Raw genomic sequence first — 26446 nt, forward strand, 5'->3', positions numbered from 1 at the left:
GGAGAGGTAAGGGCTGCGCCGGGGGGGGTGGCGGTGCCGGTACCGGTACCGGTGCCGGTGCTCACGCGTGTCCCCGCAGCCCGTCGTTGCGGCGGCGGCGGCGGGAGGCGGCGGCGGAGGAGGAGGTGGAGGAGACGCCGCAGGAGAAGAAGCTGCGCCTGGCCAAGCTGTACCTGGAGCAGCTCCGCCAGCACGGTGAGTCCCGCCCGGCCCCTCGTACCGGTGCCCCGGCGGGGCGGCCCCGGGCGCTGAGCCCGGCCCTCATGCACCGTGTCCGCCGCAGAGGAGGAGCGGGCTGCCGCGGAGGAGGAGGAGACCCAGCCGGCGGATCTCATCGGCGACCGGCTGAAAGAGGACGTGGTGAGCAGGGGGGTGGGCACGTCCCCCCGGTGCCGGTGCCGGCGGCGGCAGGCTCTGTCCCCCTCCTGCGGGGCCGGGGCCGGGGCCGGGGCCTGGGGCCGTCTCCGTCTCCGCTGAGCCTCCCGCTTCTTCCCCAGCTCGAGCAGAAGGGCCGGCTGCAGCGCCTGGTCGCCAAAGACGTAAGTGCCCGGTGCTGGGGGGGTGCTGGACCGTAGGTCCCGGCGTCGGGCGACGCTCTGGCGTGGTCACGCCGGCACACGGAGCTGCCGTGCTGGCGGTGGGACGGGGCCCTTCTCCCGCGTGGGGTGCCGGCTGCTGGCGCCCTGGGGAAGGGAGGGTGCCGTGCTCGGGTGCTCCCGTGCCCGGGGAAGGGATCGGGGCGGCCCGGCTCACGTCCCGCTCTCCCTGCAGGTGCAGCCTCCGGATCCAGCCAGCATCCGAGTGCTGCGGGGGCACCAGCTGCCCGTCACCTGCCTGGTCATCTCTCCGGATGACAGGTTCATCTTTTCCGCTTCCAAGGATGGCTCCCTCATCAAATGCAAGTGTTCCCTTGGGGCTGCCCCTGGCTGTTCCCCCAGCCTGAACCCCGTGGGGACCCTGCAGCAGCAGGACCGCGGGCGCCCGTGCAGGTGGCTTGGCCCTCGGTCCCTCCGGGGGCGTGTGTGTGGGCATCGTTTTGGGCTCTGTGGGAGGTGTTGGCGCTTTCCAGAGTGGTGGGAGGTTCCCGGGAGGTAACGGCGATGCCTTTCCCGCAGGGGAGGTGGAGAGTGGGAAGAGGCTGTGTGCGGTGCCCGGGGGCAAGAAGGGCACCGAGGAGCGGCACATGGGGCACGCATCCCATGTCCTCTGTATGGCCGTCTCGTCGGATGGCAAGTACTTGGTACGGGGAGAAGGGGCTCGTGCCGCTGCGTGGGGCGGAGAGGTGGCTGTGGGGAATACGTCTCTTCCCAGGGTCCTGGGGCACAGTGTCTCGTGCCCAGGTGTACCTCGCTGGGTTAAAGCAGCCCCTATCCCTGCTGGGGTCAAGAATGGGTCCCCGGGTTCCCCCACAGCGCATGGGGTGGCAGTGGAGGCTGGGGTGGGCCGCAGGTCCCCGAGGGGCAGGTCTCGGGCATCCCCTGCTGTCTGCCAGGCCACGGGAGACAGGAACAAGCTGATCATGATCTGGGATGCAGCCACCTGCAAGCGCCTGCACATCTTCACCGGGCATCGTGATGCCGTCTCGGTGAGTCAGAGGAATCGCCCGCAATGCCTGCGGGGCCGGGCGGCCGTGTCCCTGGTGCCCCTCACTGCTGTGCCCATGTCCGTCCATCTGCCCGTAGGGCCTGTCCTTCCGGAAGGGCACGCACCAGCTGTACAGTGCCTCCCACGACCGCTGCGTGAAGGTCTGGAACGTGGCAGAGAACGCATACGTGGAGACCTTGTAAGACCTGGGGGGGACACCCCGCTGACCCTGCCCCCATGGGACGTGCCGGCAGCCCCAGGGAAGGCGAGGCGGCAGAGAGCCGTGCCCCCGCTGCAGCTCTTTGCCATCTCCCCCTCCAGGTTCGGGCACCAGGACGTCATCACAGGGCTGGACAGCCTGAGCCGGGAGTGCTGCGTGACGGCAGGGGGACGGGACGGCACCGTGCGGCTCTGGAAGATCCCCGAGGAGTCGCAGCTCGTGTTCTACGGGCACCAGTAGGTCTGGGGCGGGAGAGGGGCTGCGGGCAGGCGGGTCCGGCTGGGGCAGCAGCGTGTGGGTGCCAGGCATTACCGGGAGCCTGCCGGCACCCTGGGGATGCTGATGCCCCGGTGACACCTTGTCTCCTAAATAGGATCCCAACTGATGTAGCTGCCTCTTCTCTTCGTAGGGGCTCCATCGACTGCATCCAGCTCATCAATGAGGAGCACATGGTGTCGGGTGCTGATGATGGGTGAGCACGGGACCGGGGCAGTGCATGGGGTGGGCAGGGTGCCTGCGTGGCCCCCTCACCCCTCCCCTCCCTGGCAGGTCCGTAGCCCTGTGGGGGCTGACCAAGAAGAAGCCGCTGGCGCTGGCCCGGCAGGCGCACGGCGTGCAGGACGTCCGGGGCCTGCAGCAGCCGTACTGGATCTCGGCAGTGGCTGCCCTGCGCAACACTGACCTCCTGGCTACAGGTGCGTGGCAGCCACTTTGGAGCAGGCGTTTTGGGGTGCAGGGGGGCGCGTCCTGCTCCAAAGGTCGGGGTGCATGGCAGTCTCCTCTCTCCGCCCCAGGCTCCCACAGTGCCAGCGTGAAGCTCTGGAAGTGTGGTGAGGGATTTCGGAAGCTGGAGCCCCTCTGGGACATCCCCTTGGTATGGATGGGGAGGTTGGGGAATGCTGGAGCTGGGCTGGGGGGGTCTCTTGGCAGGGGCTCCCCTCCCTGGGTGGCAGGAGGAGGCTGTGGGAGCCCCTCACCTCTGCCCTGTCCCCGCCAGGTGGGTTTCGTCAACAGCCTCGCGTTCTCGGCAGCTGGCGACTTCCTGGTGGTCGGCCTCGGGCAGGAGCACCGGTACTGTCCCCCCTCCCTGGCCCTGCCTGGGGGCAAACCCCCACCTCCTTTTGGGCTCAGCAGAGGGTGACCTCTATCTCTCTCGTCTGCAGGCTCGGACGGTGGTGGAGAGTCAAAGAAGCCAAAAACAGCATCTGCATCATCCCCCTGAAGAAGAGGGCCTCAGCCCCCAGCCCCGAAGCCCCCGACAGCTCCTAGCCTCCTGGCCCCCAGCGGGGTCGTTAAACCCTGTCCGTGGAGCTGCACCCCGCGTCCTTCGTGCACCCACCTTCCTGTGGCCGGCAGTATGTGAGCAGGGGCTGTTGTGTGGTCCCTGACCCTGCTGGCCCCCGTATCGTGATGTGGCTCTGCCCTCTGCGAGGGTCTGCTCCCTTCCCTCAGGTTCAGCTGGACCTGAGCTCCAGAAGCGTTCATTTAAAAAAACACCCAAAAAACAAAAAACCCACTTTATTTACATAAATTACAAAAAAAAAAAAAAAATCACACTCTTGCTCACAGAAAAAAATCTACTCTTAAAAACTTGGTTGGGCTCAGCTACCTGTGTCCTGTTACTCACCCTCGGCCCCAGCTGGACCCCCCTGGGCTCTGCAGGGGCTGGGGGGCAGCGGGTGTTCGCCCCTGCTCCTGCCCCATCTCCCACAAGGGTGAGAAGCACTACGCACAGCGTGGGAGGGATGGAGGGGGCTTGGGCCCAGCCCCGCAGCGCTCGGCTGTTTTCCTGGGGCCAAAAACGAAGAGGAAAAGGTGAAACTGTGCAAAGCGCCCGAGGGAGGGTGACCCGGGGCACGGCTTGGCACAGGGGGGTGACGGGGCAAGGGCCTGCACCAGGAAAGCGGGGTGGGCGATGGGGCAGGGGCGAGGGCAGCGTGTGCCGGCACAGGGCTCGGCGGGGAGCGGGGGGGAGGCGCAGGGCGGCTCGGTGCAAGCAAAGCGGGAGTTGCAACGAGGGGGTCGGGTTGAGCACCGCAGCTCGGTGCAAGGGATTTGGGATGTTCACCGTGGCTCAGTGCAGGGGACGAGGCAGGGGGCTTGCACCACAGTTTGGGGCAGGGAGTGGGGGACATGCCCTACAGCTCAGTGCAAGGGATGGGGGGACATTCACCATGGCTCAGAGCAGGGGACAGGGGGTGGACACCACGGCTCAGTTAAAGGGATTTGGGATGTTCACCGTGGCTCGGTGCAGGGGACACGTAACGTGACTCAGTGCAAGGGGAGGGTGATGTGTACCGTGACCCAATGCGTGGGATGTGTAACTCGTGCCGGGGCAGGGGCTGAGCCCCCCGGCTGCCTCTGGCACCCGAGAAGCCCGTGCCGCGGGCACTGCTCTCTCTGGGGAGGGAGCTGGGGTGCAGTGCAGCCACGGGCAGAAGTGGCAGCACCACGGGCTGGCCCCTCCATCCTTCACAAGGATGACGTCGTGGAGTCCACCACCTCACGGCCATTGCACACTGTGGGCACGTACTGCGAGGCTGAGCCTGGCCGGGAAGGCAGCAGTCAGCAGCTGCAGGTTGGGATCTGGCAGCAGCACCCCCAAGAGCATCCCACTGCACTGGGTGATGGGTGCCTGGGAAGCTGCATCCCCCGGGGCTGGGGTGGAGGGTTCCTCGGGTGGCCATGCTCCCCCCCCCGGGTGATGACAGGTGCCCAGGGTGACCATATTCCCCGGGGCTGGGGTGGAGGGTGCTTGGGGTGGCTGTGTCCCCTTGAGGTAATGACGGACCCCCGGGAGCAGTACTCCCCTGGCAGGCTGCGCTGCAGCTTTGGGGGTGCAACCACGGGAGATGGGGAACATGAGAGATTGGGAGAGGGATGAGCCTTACGGCACACAGCATCCTCCGTCCCCCCCATTTCCAGTCATGCCCTACCCTGCACCCCACTTTCCTTCAGGGTCCCATGCTGGGGTGCTTCTCCCCACTCCCCCCCCAGGAAGGGGGTGCTGCCCCTCTCCCCCCCCCCAGCCCTTCCCCAGCCCCACCGTGCTCACCGTGAGACTGGCTGGAGCTGGCGGCCGCCACACTGAACCGAGTGGTGCCCACGCGGTGGCTGGCCACGTTCTTCTGCGGCTGGAAGAGTATGATGTGGAGCTTGGGGGTGAAGAGGCAGCCAAGGACAACAGTGCCGCTGAGGCTCACCGAGATGCACATGGTGGTGGTCTGGACCTGGAGACAGGGGTGGGCGTCAGGTGCTCCCTGGTGCACCTGTCAGGTGAGGCTGCTGCCTGCACCCCTCAGGGACATACCACCCCACACCAGGTCCCTCTGTCAGGGTGGACTTGCTGGAGACCCACAGGCAGAGGGTGGGCACTGCCCTGATGGGGACATGCCACCTCTGCAAAGCAGGTACCCCCTGAGCAGCGCCTCCAGCCTTGCCAAGATGCTGCTTTGGGGAAGTGCCCAGGGCCAGAGCCTGGCACCCCCCACCTGGTGCCTGCTCCCACCACAGGATGCAGGTCCTCTCTGGAAGTCCCTGACTGCAGCTGCCCCCACCGAGCCCTCCAGGCCTGGCAAGAACGTTCCTGGGTGCCCTTGCAGAGGGGGGAGTTGAGGTGCTGCAGGGTGCACCCCAGTCCCTGGCACTGCTCGGCTCCCCAGGGACCATGTTGGCCCTGGGTTGGCATTCATGCCAATCTGATTGGGGGTTGGCTGGATGGGCCAGTGGCTGTCTTGTGTCTTTGCATTGTGAGGCTGAAGGATGGCAATCACTCCTCCACGGTCAGGTTGGGAGGGGTCTCTGGAGGTCTCACGGCCATTTCCCATCCTCATCCTAGCAAACAGTCTGCCAAGGGGGTGGTGTCTTCTCCCCAGGACTCATCGCTCCCTCAGCCACAGCCCTTCAGCCACCCTTCCCCTGGTCCTGAACGCCCCAACGTGGAGGTGACCATCACCAGGTCCATAGCCAAAGACCCCTCCCCAGTCCTGCACATCTCCTCACCACAAACCCTGCAGGGCCCAAATCACCAGGACCACTCAGATCAAGCCCTGTCACAGCACTCCCAGAACTCAGGCTCTTACTCGGTAGTCACTGGAGGTCACATAGAAGATGGGCAGGAAGGCCAACCAGATGATGCAGGTTGTGTACATGGTGAACCCAATGAACTTGGCCTCATTGAAGTTTTCGGGGCATTTCCGTGTCTTGAAGGCATAGATCGTGCAGAGGACAATCAAGAGGACATTGTAGGTGAGCGAAATGAGCATGTTGGAGTCACGGTTGTTGCACTTGAGGGTGACGATGTACCTCTTGTCAGGCTCAGTCTCCTTGCCTGTGCCGGGGGTCTCCACCAGCAGCCAGATGATGACAATGATCAACTGGCAAGAGATGAGGGCCATGCAGATGACCACCTGTGATGTGGGGCTTATGAACCGGGGGCGCTGGACCCCCTCCTTCACCCCACTGAAGATCCTGGCAATACGGTTTGTCTTGGTCAAGAGGGCCGAATAGCAGACAGCGAAGGATGTGCCTAGCCCCAGGCGCCGGAGCGTGCACACCTCGGTGGAGGGCTTTGCAATGAAGATGAAGGTCATGCTGTAGCACATGAGGACCCCAGTCAGGAGAATGTAGCAGAGCTCCCGGCCAGAGGCCTTCACGATGGGGGTGTCATTGTTCTTCATGAAGACTCCGAAAACAAAGAGGGTGGAGATAAAACCCAGGCAAGAGATAGTGACAGGACCAATGGCCCACATGTCTTTCCAGCGTATGTACTCTTGGGGCAACTCATAACAGCCATTCAGGGTCTCATTGGGCCAGTAACCAAGACCGCAGTCCATGCAGGTGAACTCGTCCAGCAAGTACTCATAGGGCTGGCAGGGGATGCAGATCCAGCAACATATGTCTCCAGGCTGCATGCTCTTTATCTCATTCTTCTTGCAGGGGTCACTGCACTGGGACACGGGGATGGAGGTCTCAGCCCACGGGATGAGGCTGGTGTTAAGGATGAGCCCCTCAGCCCAGTAGCCCACCTTCTGGTACTGATACCGCCCATCCATGCGGTGATAGTTGAAGATGTTGTAGCGCCCAATCCCATCGCCGTAGCGGTCAAATCGAACAACGCTCTTGGTGTCTGCTGGCCTGAATGGAGCTGGAGGGAGGAGAAGGGGAGATGGTCACTGCCATGGGGCAGGAGAGTGCCCACTCCTGGCATGGAGGCAGGGCTCCTTCAAAGGGTCACATCTCACAATGGCCAGAGGCAAATATCCAACCTGTTCCCTGCCTTCGCTCTCATACTTGCTGCCTATGGACATGATAGGAGCAAGAAAGCAAAGGTGGAGAGCTATCTCCCCACATGCCTAAGAGCTCGGCACCCCCAGCCAGTTCTGCAGGGGCAAAGTGGGGGATTTTGTGGCCTCCATGGTTTTCAGTGACACCTGGATAGCTGAGTCTAGCCTAAGTCACAGAGGACACACTTCTAATTCACCCCAAACTATGTGGGTCCCTGATCAAGGCTAGCCCTCCAGTTTAATCCCTGAAATGTGAATAAATCACAGTGCTTGCAAGTGAGGTGTCCAAAGACCCATGTTCTTGGAGGGTCCCTGGTAGGGCTGGTCCCACCCAGCTGTAGCAGGATGGAGTTGGTCAACAGCTTCTCCACACTGGGGACAGAAGGCCTCCTACGGTGGTGGGCTGTTGGCATCCTGTGACAACCACAGCACAGGGGTCCCCGGGTGTAGGTAGGCTGGAGGGTCTTGGGTCAAATCTGGGTCTCCTTCCCCTTCCCTGCTCCTCCACCCATCCCTTTCCAGTTAGGTAACCAAATCCCATCTCCATCTCTGGACTCACCATCAAAATTAACGTTGAGTATAAAGTCCTTGTAGAACCTCTTGCCATTGACGGGCTTCATGGCATCACAGAGCTTGGTGGTGTTGGGGCACAGCGCCTGGTGCATGTTGTGGAGAGAGTGAGCCATGGCATAGACCGCATTGACCACGAATGTGATCTTGGACTCTGGCTCAAACTTGCCTGTCTTGAGGGAGTACCGGCTACAGTCCTGCGTGTGGAAGCTGCACCTGAACTTCTGCTCCCAAAACTCCCGAAACCAGGGATTTCGGCTGTTATTGTAGGGGTTGAGGTTACGGAAGTAGGCAGCAAACTCCTTAATGGGGTAAGCTGCCAGCTCGATGGTGATGGCTCCCTCTGCCACCGCTTCGCTCCCAGCCACGACGCTCTCCAGGGCTCCCCACCCATCACTGGCCACCCACGTGAAGGACATGTTGGCTCTCTGGGCAGCTGCCAGCAGCTCCCGGGCGTCTTCGCTTCGGGTGAACAGCACAACTACTCTGGCATTGGGCTTCTGCAGCAGAGCCCGGACTACCCCATCATAGGTCTTCTTGTTCATGGAGCGCCCCACCTTCTCCGAGGTGGCAATGCAAATGTTGCGCATACGCGCTTCTTGCTCAAAGGCCTCGATCCCCGTCTCCCCATAGTCACCCTCCGAGGCCACGGTGGAGACGTAGGTCCAGTTGAAAAAGCGGAGGATCTCCGCCATGGCTTTGGCTTGGTAGAAGTCTGGCGGGACAGTGCGGGCAAAGTAGTCATAGCGGGACTTGTCACTGAGCTTGGCGCTGGTGGAAGCATAGCTGATCTGTGGGATCTGGAAGAGCCGCAGCAGGTTGGCCACCTGCGTGGAGGAGGAGAGGTGAGTGCCTGAAGACATGGCACAGCGAGGGACGTTCCCACCAGAGGATCCCTGCCCAACACCAAGTGGTGCATGGTGCTCCCAAGCGTGACCATGGGGCTGGTGCCCAACCCACACACACACCTGGCTGGTGGGCAGATAGACGGATGGCATATTCACAGAGTTGCCTGAGTCCTCATACGTGCTATTTTCTTTTCTTTTTATTTTTTTTTACTATTTCATGCACTCCCCTCTGAAATTCAAGGCTGGGGAGGGGATAAATGGATTCATGGCAAAAGCAGAAAATCCCCCACAGGGGACCTGTGGGAGATGCTTGTGGGCAAGGAGAAAGCCGGGGTGCCTCGCAGCCCCACAGCGTGGGGGGAAAGGGCTCTGGGAGCTGGGGCAGAAGCCCCTATCAAACCCGGGGGGCTGCAGAGCTGGGCCTGGGGACCCGTGCCTGCACATCCTGCATTGGGAGCCCCAGCGGGACCGGCACCTTCCAGCCGCTCAGCAGAAGCTCTCGTTAGCTTTAAAGGGGAAAAAAGCCCTGCTAATGAGGCTGTTAAAAACCCAGGCTCTTGGAGCGGCAAGGGGGGCTCAGGCACGCCAGTGGGGCTGGTGAGCCTGCCCACATCTCGCTGCTCCCCAGGCGAGAGATGCGACTTAATTAACGTGGACAAATGCTCTTGATGACAAAGTCCCCCAATGGCAAGAAGGCCCCTGAGCGCAGCAACGCTGCTGCCTGGCCTCGCCGCACAATGGGAGCCGCCAGCTCGCCGTGCTGCCCCAGCGCCGCTCGCACTCCCCCCGCCGGGGTCGGGACGGTGTCCCCAGCCATGGGGACACACCGGGTCCTCCAGCAAGGGAAGGGACAAGCACCCGTGTGGGCTGGACCAGGGTGCTGCCTCCATCACCCAGCCCCAGCTTCCTCCGCCCCACGGCCAGGGGGATGCAGGGACCTCAGGGACCAGCAGACGCGGTCTGACACACCCCAGGGACTCGTTAAATCTTAGCAAGCACGTGGCCCACCAGCAGCCCCCGAGACTCAGCTGGCCCTGCCGGCTGCCTGCATCCTCAGGGGATGCTCTTCTCCCTGATGAAGCTGGCCCCTGGGTCCACAGAGCCACAGTTTTGGGGACTGAGCTACACCCCAGGGTGACAGCCGGGTCCAAGGCTCAAGGTGCCTGTTCCCATGGGATCACTGGGGATGTGGGGGTGGTGGCCCCCTGCACCCACCCTGCCCCGACCGGGCAGCCCTATGGCTGATCCCCTCAGAGGCGGGTGCCCCCTCGCAGCTGTCCACACCTCGCGGGCTGGGTTTGGGGGGAGCAGCGGGGACGGTGCCTCCTCACGCTGGGCAGCTCTGCCTGCCAGAACACAGTGTCACCACCGCCATTCTGACATCAGGAGTGTCACCGCCACGCCGGGGTGTGTCCCTGCGTCCCTGCGCCCAGCCACCCACCCGTCCCACGGGGGACAGGACCACAGGGTTGGAGGTGAGCTGAACCCCGCTTCCACACCGCAGTGGCCCCCAGGAACAGCCACCTTCTGGGTGCCAGGGCATGGCTGCAGCTGCTCACCCCAGCACTGTGCTGGCATGGGGGGACCGGGACAGACATGGTGCGGCCGTGGCCATCCAGGCGTGGTGGCGGGGGCAGCTGGTCCGCCGGGCGCTGAAGGTGGCCACCCAGAGCGCCTGCTGTATCCAGGCCTGGTGGCATCGTGCCATCACCCGTCGGCGGGAGGAGCGGCGCCTGCAGGCTCTGGTAGCGTACGTCAGGGAGGAGAGGGCCAGCGTCCTTCTCCAGACCTACACCAGGATGTGGCAGGCCAGGGACCGGTACCGGCGCCTCCGGGAGGCAGCTCGCACCATCCAGACCCACTGGCGGCAGCGAGGGACACAGCAACGCGGTGGCACTGAGGCCAGCGTGGACCTGAGCATCGAGATCATCCTGGGCTGAGGAGCTGTGCTTGCCACCATGACCCCGGGTGGGGAATAAACCCCCGTCCTCATGTGGAATGGATCCACTGGCTTGGGTCTCATGGCTTATGGTGGGTCGGGGGCTCTCTGCAGCCCCTGAGGGGACCCTGGCCACCATCAGGGCAGGTGTTCCCTCCCCATTGCAGAAAGGGGCAAAGCATCAGCACGAGGGAAACGAGAGCATCCCTGTGCCACACTGGCAGCGGCATCATTGCACTGCTACTGGGGTTTTACCCCCCCGCCCCCGGCTCTTTCTGCTGACCCTCCCCAGCCCCATCCAAGCCCCTCTTGCCTGGGGGGTACCTGGATGGAAACGTCGCTGTAGGAGCCCCCGATGACGCCGGTGATGGCAGTGGGTACGTCATCGTGGACGGCGTAGGAGCCATCAGGGCAGATGTGCTCGGAGCCGTCCACCCTGGTGAGGGAGGCGCGGACAAAGTCAAGGGACTGCTCGAGGGCGTAAGTGTCCTTGGAGCAGGTGTCGAGGATGTGGGCGCCCAGCCTCACCCCCGGCAGGATGCTCCCGTCCTTGTTAATCTCGTCCAGGGCGAAGAGCATGGCCTCCAGGCGCTGGATGCCCCGGTGCTCATTGATCTTGCCACAGTCTTCGCTCCCCACTCCTTTCTCGTGGACGGGGAAGAGGCCCCCGATGACCAGGTCCCCGTCTGTGCTGATCTCCTTCTTGCCAGCCATGCCGTGCCCGGCAGCCAGGCAGGTGGCCAGGCGCATCAGCCACAGCCAGGCGGCCAAGGGGACCGCCATGGGGTGTGCTGGCGCCAGCCGGGGGACCCGCGCCACCCCGTGTCACCCGCTGCCACCTGTCAAGGTGAGGGCAGGCAGTCCCCAGGCATCGGGGGGCAGGGGGTGGCGCGGTGTGGTATCAGCAGGAGGGGGGTTGTGCCGCCCCAGCAGAGCCCTCGGCACCTAGAAAAGCAAAGAGAGAAGCCGCCGGGTCTGCAGGCTGCAAGGCCAGACAGGGACTGTCCCCGGGGCAGCGCCAGTCCTGCACGGGCGAGCAAGGTCATGAGCCTGCCTGTGCCCCCACCCCCGCGCCCCCCCCCCCCCAGGGTGCCCGTAGGAAGGAACCCCCCCCCCAGAAGCGCGAGCTGAGTGGATGCAGCAGCTCCTGCAGTGACCCGGGACCCCAAGGACACCTGCAAGTGACACTGACCCCAGGGGACAAGCAGGGCAGCAGGAACTGGTTCCCCACAGCACTCCCTTGGGATGCACCAGCATGGGCGGGGAGGGGCACCGGAGCTGGCTCCCATGGCAGCACCAGGCAGAGCAGCTTGCCAGGGGGCAGCATGCTGGCACCTAGAACATCGAGGGTGGGGGAGACGGAGCCAAGGAGGTCACCCAGGGCAGGGATGTCATCCGGGGCAGGGCTGGGTGGGCAGAGCCAATGCCAGCTCCCAGCCCCTGACACATTAAGCAGCATCAGGGGCGCCGACAGCTCCTGACCTCCAGCCACCAACAGCAGCCAGCCATGAGCCCGCCGTGCCCGCAGCACCCAGCCACCAGCGTAGTTTAATCCCCACCCCATACCCCCCAGCCCTGCTGCTGCCCCCGGTGCTGCCCGTGGCACCGGAGCAGGGACACGCCACTGGCTTCATCCTCCCGCAGTGATGTGCGGGGCAGGCACCGGCAGCCGCGGTGCTTCAGAGCCTGTTCTCTCACCACCACCCCTTCCTTCCCCGTATACTAAATTCAGAGATTTCAGTAAAAGTAAGAGCCAGGTTTGCTGACTCTCTCTGCAGAAAGCACGGAGGCGCGGGGGAATCAAAGGCTTTTGCAGCAGACAGGCCTTTTTTTGGCAGGAGATGCAGTCCCCTCGGAGATCAGTTGTCTTTTCCCAAACCACGGGAGAGATTTGTTTCCCATTTGAAGCTGACTGCTGAAATCCCGCAGGGCTGGTGTTTCGGGGGCCGTGGGAGAAGGGTACCCCCTGACAGCCCAGAAACCTCAGGCTGCTCCGGCACAGGAAGCTGCCGGTGCTGCGGTGGGTCCCAGGGCTCCCCTGCAGCCCAGCAGAGCAGGGTGCTCGTGGGGCGCACGGGGTGGGAGGGCAATGCCAGAGGGCGCTGGCCCCCCTGCAGACCCCTGCAGCTGGTATGGAGGCTGCTCTCCCCGAGCAGGAGCAGGGCACCCCTCAATGCCCTGGGGCACGGTGCCTCCAGGCAGGTGATGCTCGTGGCTGGAGGAGCCCTCCAGCAAGCAGCCGGAGCTGGTGGTGATGCCACTGTGGGCAGCAGTGTGGCACAAAGCATAATGGGGTGAGGTGCGTGAGGACACCCCCCTCTGTGCCCCAAAGTGCCTGTCCCTGGGTGCCGCCTGCCTGCCATGAGCCCCCAGCCACCTTGGGGCATCTCCTACCTGACCTCCCAGTTTGACGGAGTTCGGGGAAGAGGCTGAGGAAAGGTTCCTGCCTTATTTCAGGCAGTGAATGCTTTTGAGGTACCCAAGGTTTCCTCAAGCAGGAAAGAGGCCGCAGGCATATGGATTATCGATGGAGCCCATTGGTGCCAGGCTGGACCCAGCACATGGCTCTGGCAGCACCAGGAGCCCTTGGGGTCCCCTTGGGGTCTGGCTCTTCCGGGGCAGCTGGTGGGACCCGCCAAATGAAGGGCACCTTCAGACAAAGCTCTATCCAAAGGGCAAACCATCACCCACCCCACGGTGAGCCCTGAGGGATGCTGTGAACAGGGCTGCGGCCATCCCCACAGCTCCTCTGCTGGGTTGGCACGGTGCCAGGGGGGAGGACAGCCCCACAGGAACATCTGGAGAACATCTGGGGAAGTGAAGCACCCAGCAGGGCAGAGCCAAGTCCAGCCTGACAGACGTGGTGCAGCGGGAAAGCTCCTGCTGGCTGCTAGCAGCCTCACCTCCCGAAAGCATCACCGAGTAGGACGGGTGAGAAGGTGCCATTGCTCCTGCGAGCCCTGAGCGCTTTCTGCCCACCCTCTGCCAGGAGACCTGATCCCCTCTGACACCAGCACCCTTAGGGGCGGCATGGGGTGCGTGTGAGAGCAGCCGTGCTGGGAGGGCACAGGCTGAGCCCCGCTTGCACGAGTTGCCATTGTCACCTCCCCCGGGGGTCCCTGGAGGTTCTACCGCCACCGAGCTCTGCCAGGACCCCGCATCTCCGTTCTGCCCCATGGCCTGCAAGCCCCGGTGCTCCATGGGGCTGAAGCGCCTTCCCCAGGTGCTCGCCCCATCGCCCCCCGCCATCGCCGCCATTCTGCTGCTCTCGCCCAGCCTGGTGGGAGCACAGAGGGTTGGGGTGGCAAAGGCGAGAGGGGCTGGCACAGCCCTGGCCCATGCGCTCCAGGTGGGAAAAGAGGGGGCTGCCCGCCCCACCGCAGCCCTCCGAGAGGCTGGGGTCACGGGCTTGGCCGATCCACCCCAAATCCCATCCCAAATCCGCCCTGGGGTCCGGCTGTCCCGCTTGATCCTCCCCAGAGCCACTGCTCCCCCCGGTCGGGGACAGATGGAGAAGGGACCCGGGGGGGCGGCAGCCGGGGGGGGGGGGGGCTGTCCCCGCCGTGCCCAGCGGTCACCCCCGTTTCCCCGGCCCGGTGACGGCGGGCAGCCCCTGGGGCCGCGGCGGCGACATCCCGCTGGGTGCCCGCTGCAGGGCTCGGCGCTGCCGGGGCACCGCGGGGACGGACACCCCCGAGCCCTTCTCCCGGAGCCCCGCGACCCCGGCGTCCTGCGCCGGGCAGGGGAGAACCCGCGGGACCGGCCCCGGTGCGCCCCCGCCCCGCACGCACCCCCGGCCCAGCCGGTGCCGGTGCCGCTGCCCGGGCTCGGCTCCCCTCCCGCAGCCCCGGCAGCCCCCGCTCAGGGCACCGGCCGCCGAGCCCCTCCGTGCCGCGGCCCCGACGGCTGCGGGGGGATCGCCGGTCCGCGCTCCTCGCTGCCGCGGGCACCGGGGCTCCGGGGACGCCGGGGCGCGGCCGGGGCACGGCGCGGCCCGAGGCCACGGAGACGGGCGCGGCCGGGAGCGCCGGGGTGGGGACCGCAGCCCTTACCTGGGCCCGGCGGGCTGCGCCGGGAGCCGGTGCCGGTGCAGCGGCTGCCTCGGAGCTGCGGCTGCCGCCGCCTCCCGCCGCCGCCTCTGACACTCCGCCAGCCCCAGCCGAGCGGAGCCGCTCCGCCCCCCGCCCGGCCCGGCCCGGCCCCCGCCCCGGCCCGGCTCGGCCCGGCGGGCAGCGGCACCCCCGGGGCCACCCCGCCCGCCCTCCGCCCGCTCCCGGCACCGCCGGGCAGGGCACCGGCAGGGTCGGAGGCTGGCAGGGCTTGGGCAGAGCCGGGGAGGACATGGCCGGATCCAGGCAGGGCACAGGCAGGACACGTCCAGATCCGGGCAAGGCATGGCCAGAGAGAGCCAGGGCACAGGCAGGACACAGCCAGGGAAGGCAGGACACAGGCAGGACATGGGCAGATCCAGGCAGGGCATGACCAGAGAAGCTAAGGCACAGGCAGGACAAGGCCAGAGACGGCAGGACACAGGCAGGAGGTGGCCAGATCCAGGCAAGACATGGCCAGATCCAGGCTGGGCCGAGGCAGGACACGGCCAGAGCAGGCAGGATCGGCTCAGCACCCTGGCAGACCCGGCAGGGCACAGCTCAGCGCCTGCTGCCCCGGCCCCAGAGCGCCCCGTCTCAGTCCCAGCCCAGTGAGAGTGGTCTCAGCCCCCACTCCAGCTCCACAGCGGCAACCTGGTGCCCCTGGGGCCGTTCCCCCTTGCCCGGCACAGCCCCCAGCTCAGCCTGCCCCCTCGTCCCCAAGCCCTTGGGGGGCACCCAGGTGCCCAGCATCACCCCACTGCCCCCTGCACTCCATGCAGCCCCCAGCACCCCCCCATCAGCCCAAGCACCAAGCTTGGGGAAGTGCTTGGACCATCCGAAGGCAGAAGCAGTGGCTGGATTTAGCGTTCCAGGTCTCCACCGCTTGCCCAAATCCTTTCTGGAGTCATTTGGCCAGCCAGGATCCCACCGTGCTGTCCCCCCATCGGTCCCACACTGGCAGCCCGGCTGTCCCAGGGAGCTCTGTGGCTCAGGGACAAGAATGGGACAGGGGATGACATAGGACCTGCAGGGATGGGCCAGGAGCCAGAGGTACTTCCACGGCACCATCCTGGGTAACCACCTCACCGCCCTGTGCCTCAGTTTCCCCACTGCCAGCTGCTGTGCTTGCAGGCTGCGGGTTAGGGCACTGCAGCAAGAGTCAGACCTGCTCTGTTCTGCCCCCCGCAGCACTCCTGCTCTGGGGAGGGGATAACCCAGGACCTCTGTGGCAAGGTTTCCCCTGGGGACCCATGGCACCAGAACCCCAGCCCCTGCCAGCCCATCTCCTTCCAAGAGTGGAAGCACAGAGTGGAACACCCAGGAAAGGAGGGTGCCTGGCTGGGGGGGGACCTCAGCACTGCCAGCCAGGGTGGGCAGAGAACTGGGGAGGGCTGGAAGATGTGCCTGGCCATGCTGAAGGATGCTGGCACCACCAAGGTCCCGCTTCCCCCCGGGCAGACGGGACCTGGCACGAGCCCTGCACGTGCCCCAGCACCGGCTGCATCCTCCCAGCTGCTGCTTTGGCACTGCTGACAGCAGAAGGACGATGGCAAAGTCTCCCCAGCCCCCATCTTCGGTGGGGTTAGGGGACAAGCAGCGTTAGGGTCCGCTGCCTGGCTCCAACATCCCCCCCAGAGCCTCAGCCAGCCATAAATATTTCAGGGGGCTTGGCAGTTTTCTAATAACTGGCAACAAAGATAAACACCGGGAAGAGCAATATTTTTCCATGTGGGCTGGAGGAGTTTAATATTTTATCACTCAGAGCACAAAATATTTATGAACAATCTCACGTCAATCACTGGCTGAAGACTAATCATGACCTCTCCAAGCCAGGGAGGACATGTCCCCACTGCAGAGGGACAGCCAGGCCTCCCCTGTCCCTTGTCCCCCCACCCCAAGCCCTGGTTTTGGGCCACCACATCTGACCGCCCTGGGCTGCCAGAGGCACTGGGGGCACCAGGGCAGGGCAGGGGCCAAGCTCTGCCAGCTGGACAAGGTGCTCTGGCACCCGGCATTGCCCTGGGGCACCGTGGTGGCGATGTCCAGGCTGCTGCCTCATCCTCAGCTGGGAGACAGGGAACCAGGACCAGTATGGGCAGCCCTCCCTGCCTGCACCCCACAGCTGTGGGGCCAGGCAGATGGCACTGCTTAGGCAGGCTGGTCCCCCCTGCCGCTGGACCTGCCGTGTCGCACCAGCAAGCCAGGGACCTGGCTTTACTGGTTTTACTTTCAGCAGGCTCCCAAGATGAGGGGGAATGCCACCTCCCTCCAGCCCAGCCCAGCTCAGCTCAGCATGGCAGCCGGGATCCTTCCCCACTCCCCCCACAGCTCGCAGAAGCTGGGGACGGTCCCCGGGACCCCCCGGGTTGCCCAGACAGGGAGCGAGCCGAGCAGCGGAGACGCAGAGCCCTCAGGCAGCTCCTCAGCTCGGTCAGGGGGTGCGGGGGGCAGCCCACCGTCAGCCTCCCACCCGCACCCCCCTCCCCGCCACGGGGCAGGACGGCGCGATCGGCCAAGAGGCAGTCAGCAATGCCACCGGCCACCGGCGAGGAAAAGCATCCACTTTATTACAGACCCTGCAAGCACCCGTGGCAGTGCCAGGAGGACCAGGTTTTTACACGGGATGTTTCCATTTTTCAGCAAGGGGAAGAGAAGAGGGGAACAAACCCAACCGACCCTACTCACGGCTCTTTGGTGCTAGAAAACTCGCGGCGGTGCGGCAGAAGCTGTGGTGAGAGGGGCACCAGCAAAGAGGAGGGACAACTCTGCTATCCACCACCACCACCCCGAGATGCCTGCGAGGAATTTGCGACACATCTAGAGACACAGAAACGGCAAATACATTTCGCTGCCCCCCGCAACCTGCACCTACCCCACGCCCGCCGAGCACTGCAGAAGACCTCCCCGCCTCCCAGTGTCCCTGAAACGGTCAAACACCCTTTCTGCAAAGAGGGAGAGTGGGTCCCAGGGGGAAGCAGTGACCGAAATGTCTTGGCTGGAGAGGAAGGAGGTGGGAAAGGTGACCGGTTCCCAGTAACTCAAACCCTGGCGGGAGGCGAGGCAGCCAGGTCTCCGCTTCACTCTTCTCCTCTCTCGGCAGCGATGGGCTCCTTGGTCCACTTGTTTGTGACCTCCTGGTTGCCTGTGTAGCCCACGTCGGGCAGCAGGCCTGGGGGTGCCTCCACGTCCCCGGTGACCTCCAGGTCCAGCTCCTCAAAGGAAGAGCCGCTGGCTCCCGACTCGCTGTAGCTGTGCTCGCTGCGGTTGTCTGCCTCCTCCCTGCCGCGGCTGGCTGGGAAGGGCAGCAGGATGGAGGTGGCCACCGAGGTGTCTCTGCTGTCGGTTGTGGCCTCCATGCTGATGGAGCTTGTCTCGCTCATGGTGTCAGCCCCTGGGATGGAAAGAGAAGGGGAGGGAGTGAATGTTGCAGGAAGGAGGCGATGGGGATGGGGTGCCACAGCCTTTGAAGCCACCAGCAACCTCAGAAATGTCAGGCCACAGTGGAGACCAGCTCCTACCTCTTGTCACCTCCTGTGACTTTGAGACCAGGTGAGGACAAGCACGAGCTGGACTCAAGCAGCTCCCTGAAATCAGGACATCACAAACACCATCCGGCTTCCCAGCCGTGCCCTGGCCCCGCTGCTGCTCTCCACGTGCACACTGAGGACCTGGCAAGCCCACCCTTAGGGAGAACACCAGGCCTGGGAGCTGGGGACAACACTGGCCCCAGCACAGCACCGGGAACAAAGTGAGGAGCAGGACGCTGTGCTGCGAGGGTGACAGGGAACTGCAGCATGGCTCGAGCACCCAAGGGGAAGGTGGCACACGGGTCAGTCCTCAGATGTGCACACCAGGGCATCCTAACGCTGCCTTCAGCCCCCCCACAACCCGCTCCCTGCACGGCTTCCTCGCAGCCGTCAGCTCCGGGGGCAGCGCGAAGGCAGGCAGGGCAGCGGCAGGTGGGCCTTGGAGTGCCAGGGGACGGGGGAGCCAGCTCAGCACTTCTCCATGTCACCTGGCTGCCAGCCCGCACCCCCTCTCATGGCCGAGCCCCCCTGGGGACTGCCCCTGCCTGCTCGGGCGGACCCCTCGGCCCACCACCCCCTCCCCGGATCCCTGCCTCGTTAGCTCGGTTGACAACACAATTAAGGAGTCGACAACGAGACAAGTGTGTCAGATTGGGACCAGCAGCTCGGTGCTGTTGCCGGAGCAACCAGCCAGGAGACAAAATCCTCCTGTAAAACATTAATCATTGTTAATTATGACATCACAGATCCCCATGGTTAATTATGACATCACAGATCCACGTCACTGATTACAACATTGCAGATCCACATTGCTAATTACGACAGAGGCAGCAAACACTGGGCGGGCTCCTCCATCGCTGCCCTCCCCGCCTCGCACTGGTGGGAAGTGTGTGTGCAGGGCTCGGCCGCTTCCCCGCACCTCCGCTCCCCCGGGGGCTCCATCCATGCCGGGCCGGACGCCCCCGCGGAGGATCGTGCCCCATGCCAGGAGGAAAGCCAGGAGGAACCCCACTTGGCAGCAGAAGCAGCAGAGGACTGCGGCTTGTCACCAGTGGGGCCGGGAAGTGGCAAAGAGGATGGCGACAACTGATGAGGGGCTCCCAGGTGGGAGAGGAGAGCCCTCTCCTCCATGTCAGCTCCTGCCAGCACAGCTCTGTCCCCAGCTGCCGGCACAGGGCTCCCACAGGTATCTCCAGCCTCTCCGCGCTCCTGCAGCCGGGGTGGCCGGGGCTGGGCTGCTCGCCCTTCTCCAGCTGCACGGCAGCCACGGATTTCCCGGAGGAGACCCACCAGGGAGGGAACTTTCCTTCCAAACACCCTTAAATCCCTTTTTTTTGCTGTTTTTCTTCCTGGCCTGGGCAGCTGCCAGCAGAACTGCTTGCAAATGGCAGTCCTCTGCCTTCTGAGCGGCATCATCCCACAGTCCTGCCGGCTGAGTGAGGGCTGTTCGGAGAGGACCGAGCAGTGGTAGCAGGATGAGGAGCAGTTGGGAAAGACCCACTGAGGCAGCATACTCACTGCTTTATCCCACCTGGATGGCATACTGCCTTCATCCCGCCCGGAGGGCAATTCAGCTGCATCCCACCCAGTGGGCCGCAAGAGAGGAACCTGATCCTCCACCCTCTCACCTCAGCTGTGGCACGCAACCGCTTTGGCAGCTGACACGAGCTGAGCCCTGGGCCGCTCACCCAAGCAGCGCCTGGTGAACCCCCCATGAAAAGGAGAAAAGAACCATCGCCCACTGACACACACCACGTTTGCTGCAGCATCAGGGAGCGCCTCAACATGGAAACTGCATTTACTCTAAGTTAAAAAGGATGTTCTGCACGCTGCCAGCGAAGAGCTCACCGAAGGGGATGGTGGCCACCAAGCAGGCGGCAGAAAGGCAGGAGGTGCCGTCCCACCTGGCAGGACCTCGGTAGGGCAGTGGGTCAGCAGGGAGCTTCTGGGAAGACGGAGCTGTGGGAGACAGAGGGGAGCATGCAGCCCCCAAGCCTAGAAGCCAACTGAGGGCTTGCAAGGTCTCTAGCAGGGATCTCAAAAAAAAAAATAAAAAAATTCCAATTTGGCCAAATTGGTGGCCTGAGGTGCCATGGACACATTCCCACCCTGACTTCATGACAACTCACTTCATTCATGGTCATCTCACGTCCCTCTGAAACCCGGAACAAGAGTGACCCTGACTCCCCAAACCATCCCCTGCCTGCACAGCACCCCTCCCACATCACCCCGGTGGCCATTTTGACTGGGAAGCCATCACATAACCCCATGCCACAAAGCAAAGGAGCTCTCGAGGAGAGGAGCAGCAGCTTAGGAAGGGGAAGACAGAGATGAAGCCAACCTACGCGCTGCTCCAAGCTGCCACCACAGGAAAGCACCGCTGTCCTCGCCCCTGCAGCCACCTCCCTCTCCCCCGCTCTGAGGGCGACAATAAATCGAGTCCTGTTTCCTTTCAGCCAGGCACTTTTTCACCACTCTGTCACTTCTGATCATGTTTGAGCAGCCTCAGCTGGCACATTTGCCCATTTCAGCAGCCTCACTCTCCTCCGCGCAGGACAAGGCTGGCTCCGGCGTGGCCATCCAGCCTGGTTGGAGACGGACAGCCAGGGCAGGCAGGGCAAGAGACGGAGCCACTGCTGCTGGGCACGGTGCCGAGTCAAGTCTAGCAGGGGGACATGGCAGGAACCCCCAACTGTCCCAGCACAGCCCAGAGAGGTCAGGCAGGGAGCGTGGCAGGGCTCTAAGGGGCAACCAAAGCCTCATTGGAAGGCGTCTTCTGGGTAAGCAGGGGTTCAGCTCTCATCTCGTGGGCACAGAGGTTTCTGTCAGCCCTCGCACTCACTTCTGCATCCCGCCCCAGGCACCTTGCTTGGTTCCCCCGCGAGCTGCTGCCCATCCCCTGCATCCCACTTCCCAAGGCTGGTCCTTGCACCGGGAGCTGGCACAGCACCCAGATCCAGCGTGGCCTTTCCCTCTGGCATCGAGCGAGATGCTGGCTGTCCCGTGGAAACCCCCCTCTCTGCTCTGCTCCCCCAAGGACAGTATAGCCATCCCGCTGCACGTTCACTCAGCAGGAACGGGGAACCTGGGAAGTTTTAATTTGGGAAAAAGAGGCACAGCCCGGGCTGAAGCCCCACCAGGGTGTTGAGGAGCTCTCCAAAGGCCAGGGCCACCTAGGAAGACAGGAAGCCAAGCAGCCAACACCAAGATACCATCCAGGGATGGGTGCAACAGGAACCACTCACCCCACACTGCTAAGCCTGGCAGGGAGCAGCCCCCCCCGGCAGCTCAGCCCCATGCCACCCCAGGTACTGGCAGCCCCAAATTCCCCCAGGAAGGTCTGGCTCCCCTCCTGCATCGCCCCAGCACGACACTGATGCCTGAGTGTTGCTCCCCTCTTGGTGCACGTGGGCCTTCTCTTTCCCCCCTGTTCAATCAAATATTCATTGCCTCTGCCACTAAATAATAGATCAATGCGCTGCCACGAGGGGCACAGCTCCTCCGTGCTTCCCAAAGCTCACATGCAGCCACCAGGAGAGGGGCCGGGGCAGGCAGACCAGCAGGAGCTGCCCATCGAGACCGTTCTCGAGATGGACAGGCAGGCAGAACAGGCAGGGCTCTTCGGAGGACAGAAGCAAGCGGGCGTGAGGCAGAGCACACCAGGGAAGGTGCCTCCCCCGTGGCACTGGGGCTCAGCGGGTGATGCCATCGGTTGCACCCGGACGCTGCTGGACAGACTCAGCTCCAGGAAAATAAGCACCTGAGACTCTGGGCAGAGCCACGTGCTTAGAAAACATCTGTGTTCATGCCAGCAAGCCCGTGTCGAGAGGCTGCTTTTGTTTGCTTTCACCTTCCACGCACTGCAGCGGGGTCACGCCGGAGAGCACGCTGCTCAGAGCGAGCTGGGAGTGAGTGCCCGCTGAGCGCTGCACTGATGCCAAAGCCCTGGAAAATAATTAAGTACAAAGCAAATAATTGTGATTGACACTGGCCCCCTGGAGACCCATCAGCCGCCTTCCAAAAATGCTTCCCGTCTTTGCGATGACCCTGACGATGGTGAAGAAGGGACGGAATTGGTGCAGAGGCAGCTGCAGCCCCCGGCCCCTTCCTTACGTGCCAAGTGTGTTCATCCTCAGCAGAGCTGCCAGCACCCTGCTCTGCGCAGAGCGGCGGCAGAAAGTGGAGACCCCAGGCTGCGTCCCACAGCTTCTATGGCCATTGGCTTCGCTTGGAGCCACAGGCACCCAGCACCTTGCAGGGTGAGCTCAGGAGCAGGGAGGACAGCAGACGACAACCTAAATAGAGAGATGTGCTCCAAGGTCAGGAGGCTCAAGAAAACAAACCCAAGCTTTTCTCGTGCATCCAAGTTGCTCGGTTCCACCCGGCACCAGCCACACCAACAGGTGAGGAAAAATGGCAGCGCCTTCCACTGGGAACTCCCAAAGTCTTTAATTCAAAGAAAGCGTAATACAGCTGTTGGCAGGGAGTTTTGTGAGCTGTGACCAAGGGGTGCTGCGTCCACACAGAGTATTAATAAACATTACGCTCGCTCTGGAATCACATGCTTGTTGCTCTTATTTCAGTATTTTGTGAGAGGGAGGGAAGAGCGGGCTTCATCTGCTGCCCCATCAGGAGTGGGAGCCCAAGGCTGCTTTGCATAGAGCATCCTCAGCTACCTCAGCGAGGGGAAAAGGGGGCCCAGCACCTCCCCCGTCCCCCTGCTCGCCCTGTGAGGCAGCAGGGTGTCAGGGCCCCGCATCTGGATTTGCACTGCTCAGGCACGGCCAGAGGAGCTGAGTGCCACCAGCAGGGACCACCGCCCTCTCCCACCCTCCCAGGAGCATCCCAGCGCTGCTGAGCCTCCATCAGGGCAGGACCCTGAAACAGTGGCAGAGCTGAGGTGGATCAAGAAATAACCCGAATACATGCAATTGGGGTTGGGGGGAAACCGCACTGAAAAGCGGACAGGGACGTCGCTGCACCCACCCTCCAGCTGGCAGAGGAAAGCTCGAAAGCTGTCACAGACATCCTGGGATCTGCAGGGTCAGGAAGATCTTATGGCCACCACGCCTGTGGAAGGTGTCTCCCTTGAGCAGCTCCCCAGGGAAGAAGGGAGTAAAAAAGGATGGGAAAAGAGATTGTGGGTTTCTCTTCCTCCAACTCAGAGGTGGTTGCACAGATCCCAGCACAGAAAATACTTGAGAAGGGAGGACCAGTCTCAATCTGTAAGGCATCAACTTCAAGGTGTCTCCAGTGAGTGGCTGGGCAGAGAGATCTGCTGGCTGTCCCCCTCCAGTGGGATCTCCTCTCACACTGAGGCTCAGAAAATCCCTGTGGGACTTTGGAGTCAAGATGCAGAGCTCGAGGACACCAGCTGCTGCTTCCCACCTCGCCTCCTGACTTCGATCCTGCTGCTGAACCAGGGGCAGCCCGACAGCAGCAAACCAAGCTCCTGGCATCAGCAGGCCAGCGGTGGTGGGACAAGGGTGCTCACCGGGCACCATCTCCTCTCCAAGCCCAGGACCTCTCCATGGGGCGCCACCCTCCCCACGTGACTACAGTTGTGCCGGCCCAGGGCACTGCAACATTATGGGGATGCAGGAGATCACGGGGACCTCCGAGAGCCTCAGGCAGGAGCAGCACAAGCAACACAAAGCCTTGCCACGTCCTCGGCCCTCTCAAATGGCTGGAGCAAGGATGTGACGCCCCGCCAGACCTGGTTCTGCTGCCATGCCCAGCAGTGACGGTGATCACAGTGCCAACAGCCAAGCTCAACTCTTTAGTCTTAGAGACAAGGCCAACCTCTCACAGCTATTATTATTTTAAGCTGGTTTTGTGCAAACTCAGCAGATGACACCACATCAGATTGTACCTACAAAAGCTCATCTGTGCGACTGGAAGGGGAGGGGTGGTGAAGGAGCTGCCAAGAGCTGCTGCCGGGGAGCCCGGCCCAGGGCAGGGGTCTTCGGCATGAGAAAGTCCAACATCCTTTGGCATCTAAAATTGGAAAACCTTCCCAGCCCTTCTTCCAGCAGGGCAGGGGACTCCCCACTGCAAGCATGCTGGCAGTGGCATCTCAGGGAAAGCACCAAGACAGCCAGGGTGCAGGGCAGCAGCTCTGGCCATGCCACGGGGCTGTGCACCCCCCGAGCACACGCTGCTGCCAGAGCCCATGGCCTGAAGCAGCTTTTTTGCTCGTATGGGTCCTGCCGTCCCTCTCCAAAACCACAGGGCAACCGTAGGAAGCTGCTGAAGGGAGCGGGCTGCGAGGTGCCTCTGGCCAAGCCAAGTCAGTGCCCAAAGCAGCCACCCCAACGCACGGCAGACAAAAAGGCAGAGAGCTGAGTGAATACCGTGAATACACAGGACCTCAAAGCACTGAGAAACCACTCCGATTAGACCCTTCATTGCAGCACTAAATGGACAGAGCTCCCAGAAAGCAATTTCCAGGCTTGCTTTTACGCCGCACGCGATTAAGAATTAAAGCAATCCAAACCTGAAGATGTGTTAAATAAAATGACCAAACTCCCCGGGAGGCGAGGAGAGCCGTCATGTTTTTTTCATGCTCGTTACACAAGCGTGGGCAACCTGCGGGGCAGGAGGCAGCAGCTGCCCCCATCAGCGGCCGGCTGGGCCGTGCCATCCAGCGCCTGGGAATGCTCGGCTAGCCGGTTCCCGCATCTCGCAGACATGTGAGCACGTGGGCCGGCGACGGCAGCTAGCATTTCGGGTTACTATAGCACTGCTGTTCCGCGCCTACAGCCATTGTGGTCCCTTCCTGTATGAATACATCCAGACTCCAACAGATCCCGCTGAGCAGATGCTATTGGGCAACTCCACCACCAGCTACAGCAACCTGGTATTTAAGCTCTTCGCAATCCCAATATGTAACAGATGAAGATGAGATCAAGGAAGATGTATATGACAAGAAGAAAAACAAGCCCAGCTGCAACTAAAAGCTGCGAGATCCAGCTCGGCTCTGACAACAGTGGGCCTGCGGCTCGGTGGCAGCTTGGCCCTTGCCCCGATGCCACAGGCGTGCCCAGGTGCTCCCCAACACTTGGTGTGACACCTTGGGGACAAGATCCTATCTCAGCCCAGGGTGAGGGGAAGAGGTGTGCTGAGACTTGGCTGGGCACCGGGTCGGCGCAGGTTGGCCCCTCTCTGTCTGCTCAGTTGGCAGCACCGGGGACACCAGGACCCCCACCTTTGGGAGGGGTGATGCCAACCAATGACGGAGCCCACACACAAGCCACAGATACCTGTGATGTCTGTCTGGGCGTCTTCGGCCTCAGCTGCGGCAGCCCTGCTCTTCCTCTCCAGTTCTTTCATTTCAGGCACATAGAAGTCCCCTTGGCGGGCGAGGGGACACACGAAGTAGATGTAGTCCTCCTTGTAGATCTCGATCCGGGGGTGGGCACACAGCTTCCTCTCCTGAAAGACAACAGGGGACCACGGATCAGGAATGTGCCCTCACCCCACACCCCAGTAGCCCCCCACAACACGGGCCTGCTGGCCTGGCAGCGTCACAGAGCGACCTGCTTCGCCCGCAGGCCATAGACACGGGAACCGAGCAAGGTCCTATCCCGAAATCACAGTGCCCCTCTCCCTACTGCAACAGCCCCCACGTGCCAGGGCTGGCAGGTTCTGCCCCGGGGGTGAGCAGCCATCCGGACTGAAGGAGGACATGCTGAAGCCCCAGGGAGGCTCAGCTCCCCCAGCTCAGCCCCGTTTTCGGCGTGCTTGTTTTGGGCCAGAGCGAGGGGTTTCAGGGAGCCCAGCAGCTGCTTTGCATGGACCTGCCAAGGCTCTGGTCTCTCCTGGCAGCACGGCCCCACGAGCAGGCGTAGCACTTCTCCACTAATTAATATAATCCAGAGCCGACAGCTCGAGCAGCTCCTTTCAGAACAGGGAGGGCACGGGGAGTGGGAGATGAATCCCTGGCATTTCAGACAACTCCCCCTCCTCCTCCTCTTCCTTGCCGCACCTCCTCCTGGCAGCACACTTCCAAGACCTCAGCCCTTCCAGGGGGGCCAAGGGACCCGTGATGGGGGCATGTTCCGCTCCGGCCATGCCCCGGCCCACGCCAAGCCGGGACTGTGGGGATTCTTGGGGTGCCGGGGCTGGGCCGAGGAGCAGCTGGACCCCTCTTGCCACCCCCTCCTTGCCCGCCCGCCCACCGGCTGCTTGCTGGCAGAGGGGGTGGCTGATTACAAGCCGGGTGAGAAGGGAGAGCATCTCTTCAGCGGGTTTTCTTTTTCTTTCTTTTCCCTTTTCAAATCTCTGACAGCTTTTATTTAACCCTGCAACCACCTCGATTATCCTCCTCCTCCTCCTCCCTGCCCTGACTCTGCTCTTCTTCCTTGGCCCGACTACCGTCTT

The 26446-nt window shown here is 63.0% G+C and overlaps 3 protein-coding genes across 3 annotated transcripts in view; 1 reads left to right on the top strand and 2 right to left on the bottom strand.

Annotated features, from left to right (window-relative positions):
* LOC104633658 (ribosomal RNA processing 9, U3 small nucleolar RNA binding protein) overlaps window positions 1-3326 on the top strand; it is a 9174-nt gene extending 5848 nt beyond the window's left edge. Inside the window, exons 3-15 of the mRNA XM_075761976.1 lie at window positions 80-195; window positions 284-360; window positions 498-539; window positions 772-898; window positions 1116-1240; window positions 1493-1585; window positions 1683-1783; window positions 1906-2040; window positions 2214-2276; window positions 2354-2499; window positions 2599-2678; window positions 2802-2875; window positions 2968-3326. Coding sequence (XP_075618091.1) covers window positions 80-195; window positions 284-360; window positions 498-539; window positions 772-898; window positions 1116-1240; window positions 1493-1585; window positions 1683-1783; window positions 1906-2040; window positions 2214-2276; window positions 2354-2499; window positions 2599-2678; window positions 2802-2875; window positions 2968-3073 — 1285 coding nt within the window. The 3' untranslated portion in view covers window positions 3074-3326. The remainder of the gene's footprint in view (window positions 1-79; window positions 196-283; window positions 361-497; window positions 540-771; window positions 899-1115; window positions 1241-1492; window positions 1586-1682; window positions 1784-1905; window positions 2041-2213; window positions 2277-2353; window positions 2500-2598; window positions 2679-2801; window positions 2876-2967) is intronic.
* A 156-nt stretch (window positions 3327-3482) lies between these two features.
* GRM2 (glutamate metabotropic receptor 2) lies at window positions 3483-14617 on the bottom strand. The gene is made up of 6 exons (XM_075761965.1): window positions 14499-14617; window positions 10771-11391; window positions 7649-8486; window positions 5887-6950; window positions 4860-5034; window positions 3483-4350 (listed from the first exon to the last, which is right to left on the bottom strand). The coding sequence occupies exons 2-6, from the start codon at window positions 11227-11229 to the stop codon at window positions 4277-4279; spliced, it is 2610 nt and encodes an 869-aa protein (XP_075618080.1). The 5' UTR covers window positions 11230-11391; window positions 14499-14617; the 3' UTR covers window positions 3483-4276.
* A 2465-nt stretch (window positions 14618-17082) lies between these two features.
* TEX264 (testis expressed 264, ER-phagy receptor) overlaps window positions 17083-26446 on the bottom strand; it is a 39912-nt gene continuing 30548 nt past the window's right edge. Inside the window, exons 5-6 of the mRNA XM_075761966.1 lie at window positions 25327-25498; window positions 17083-17928 (exon numbers count right to left, since the gene is read on the bottom strand). Coding sequence (XP_075618081.1) covers window positions 17615-17928; window positions 25327-25498 — 486 coding nt within the window. The 3' untranslated portion in view covers window positions 17083-17614. The remainder of the gene's footprint in view (window positions 17929-25326; window positions 25499-26446) is intronic.

This window comes from Balearica regulorum, chromosome 10 (genome assembly GCF_011004875.1).
Source record: "Balearica regulorum gibbericeps isolate bBalReg1 chromosome 10, bBalReg1.pri, whole genome shotgun sequence".
Lineage (NCBI taxonomy): Eukaryota > Metazoa > Chordata > Aves > Gruiformes > Gruidae > Balearica > Balearica regulorum.

What these genes read in the sequence shown, in the direction of transcription:
- GRM2 (XM_075761965.1), bottom strand. Translation starts at nt 11,229, where the DNA reads ATGGCGGTCCCCTTGGCCGCCTGGCTGTGGCTGATGCGCCTGGCCACC. An exon ending in ACTCAACGTTAATTTTGATG is followed by an intron (nt 6,951 to 7,648) that starts GTGAGTCCAGAG and finishes TCCTCCCTCCAG; the next exon opens with CTCCATTCAGGCCAGCAGAC. An exon ending in TGACCTCCAGTGACTACCGA is followed by an intron (nt 5,035 to 5,886) that starts GTAAGAGCCTGA and finishes CCCTGTCTCCAG; the next exon opens with GTCCAGACCACCACCATGTG.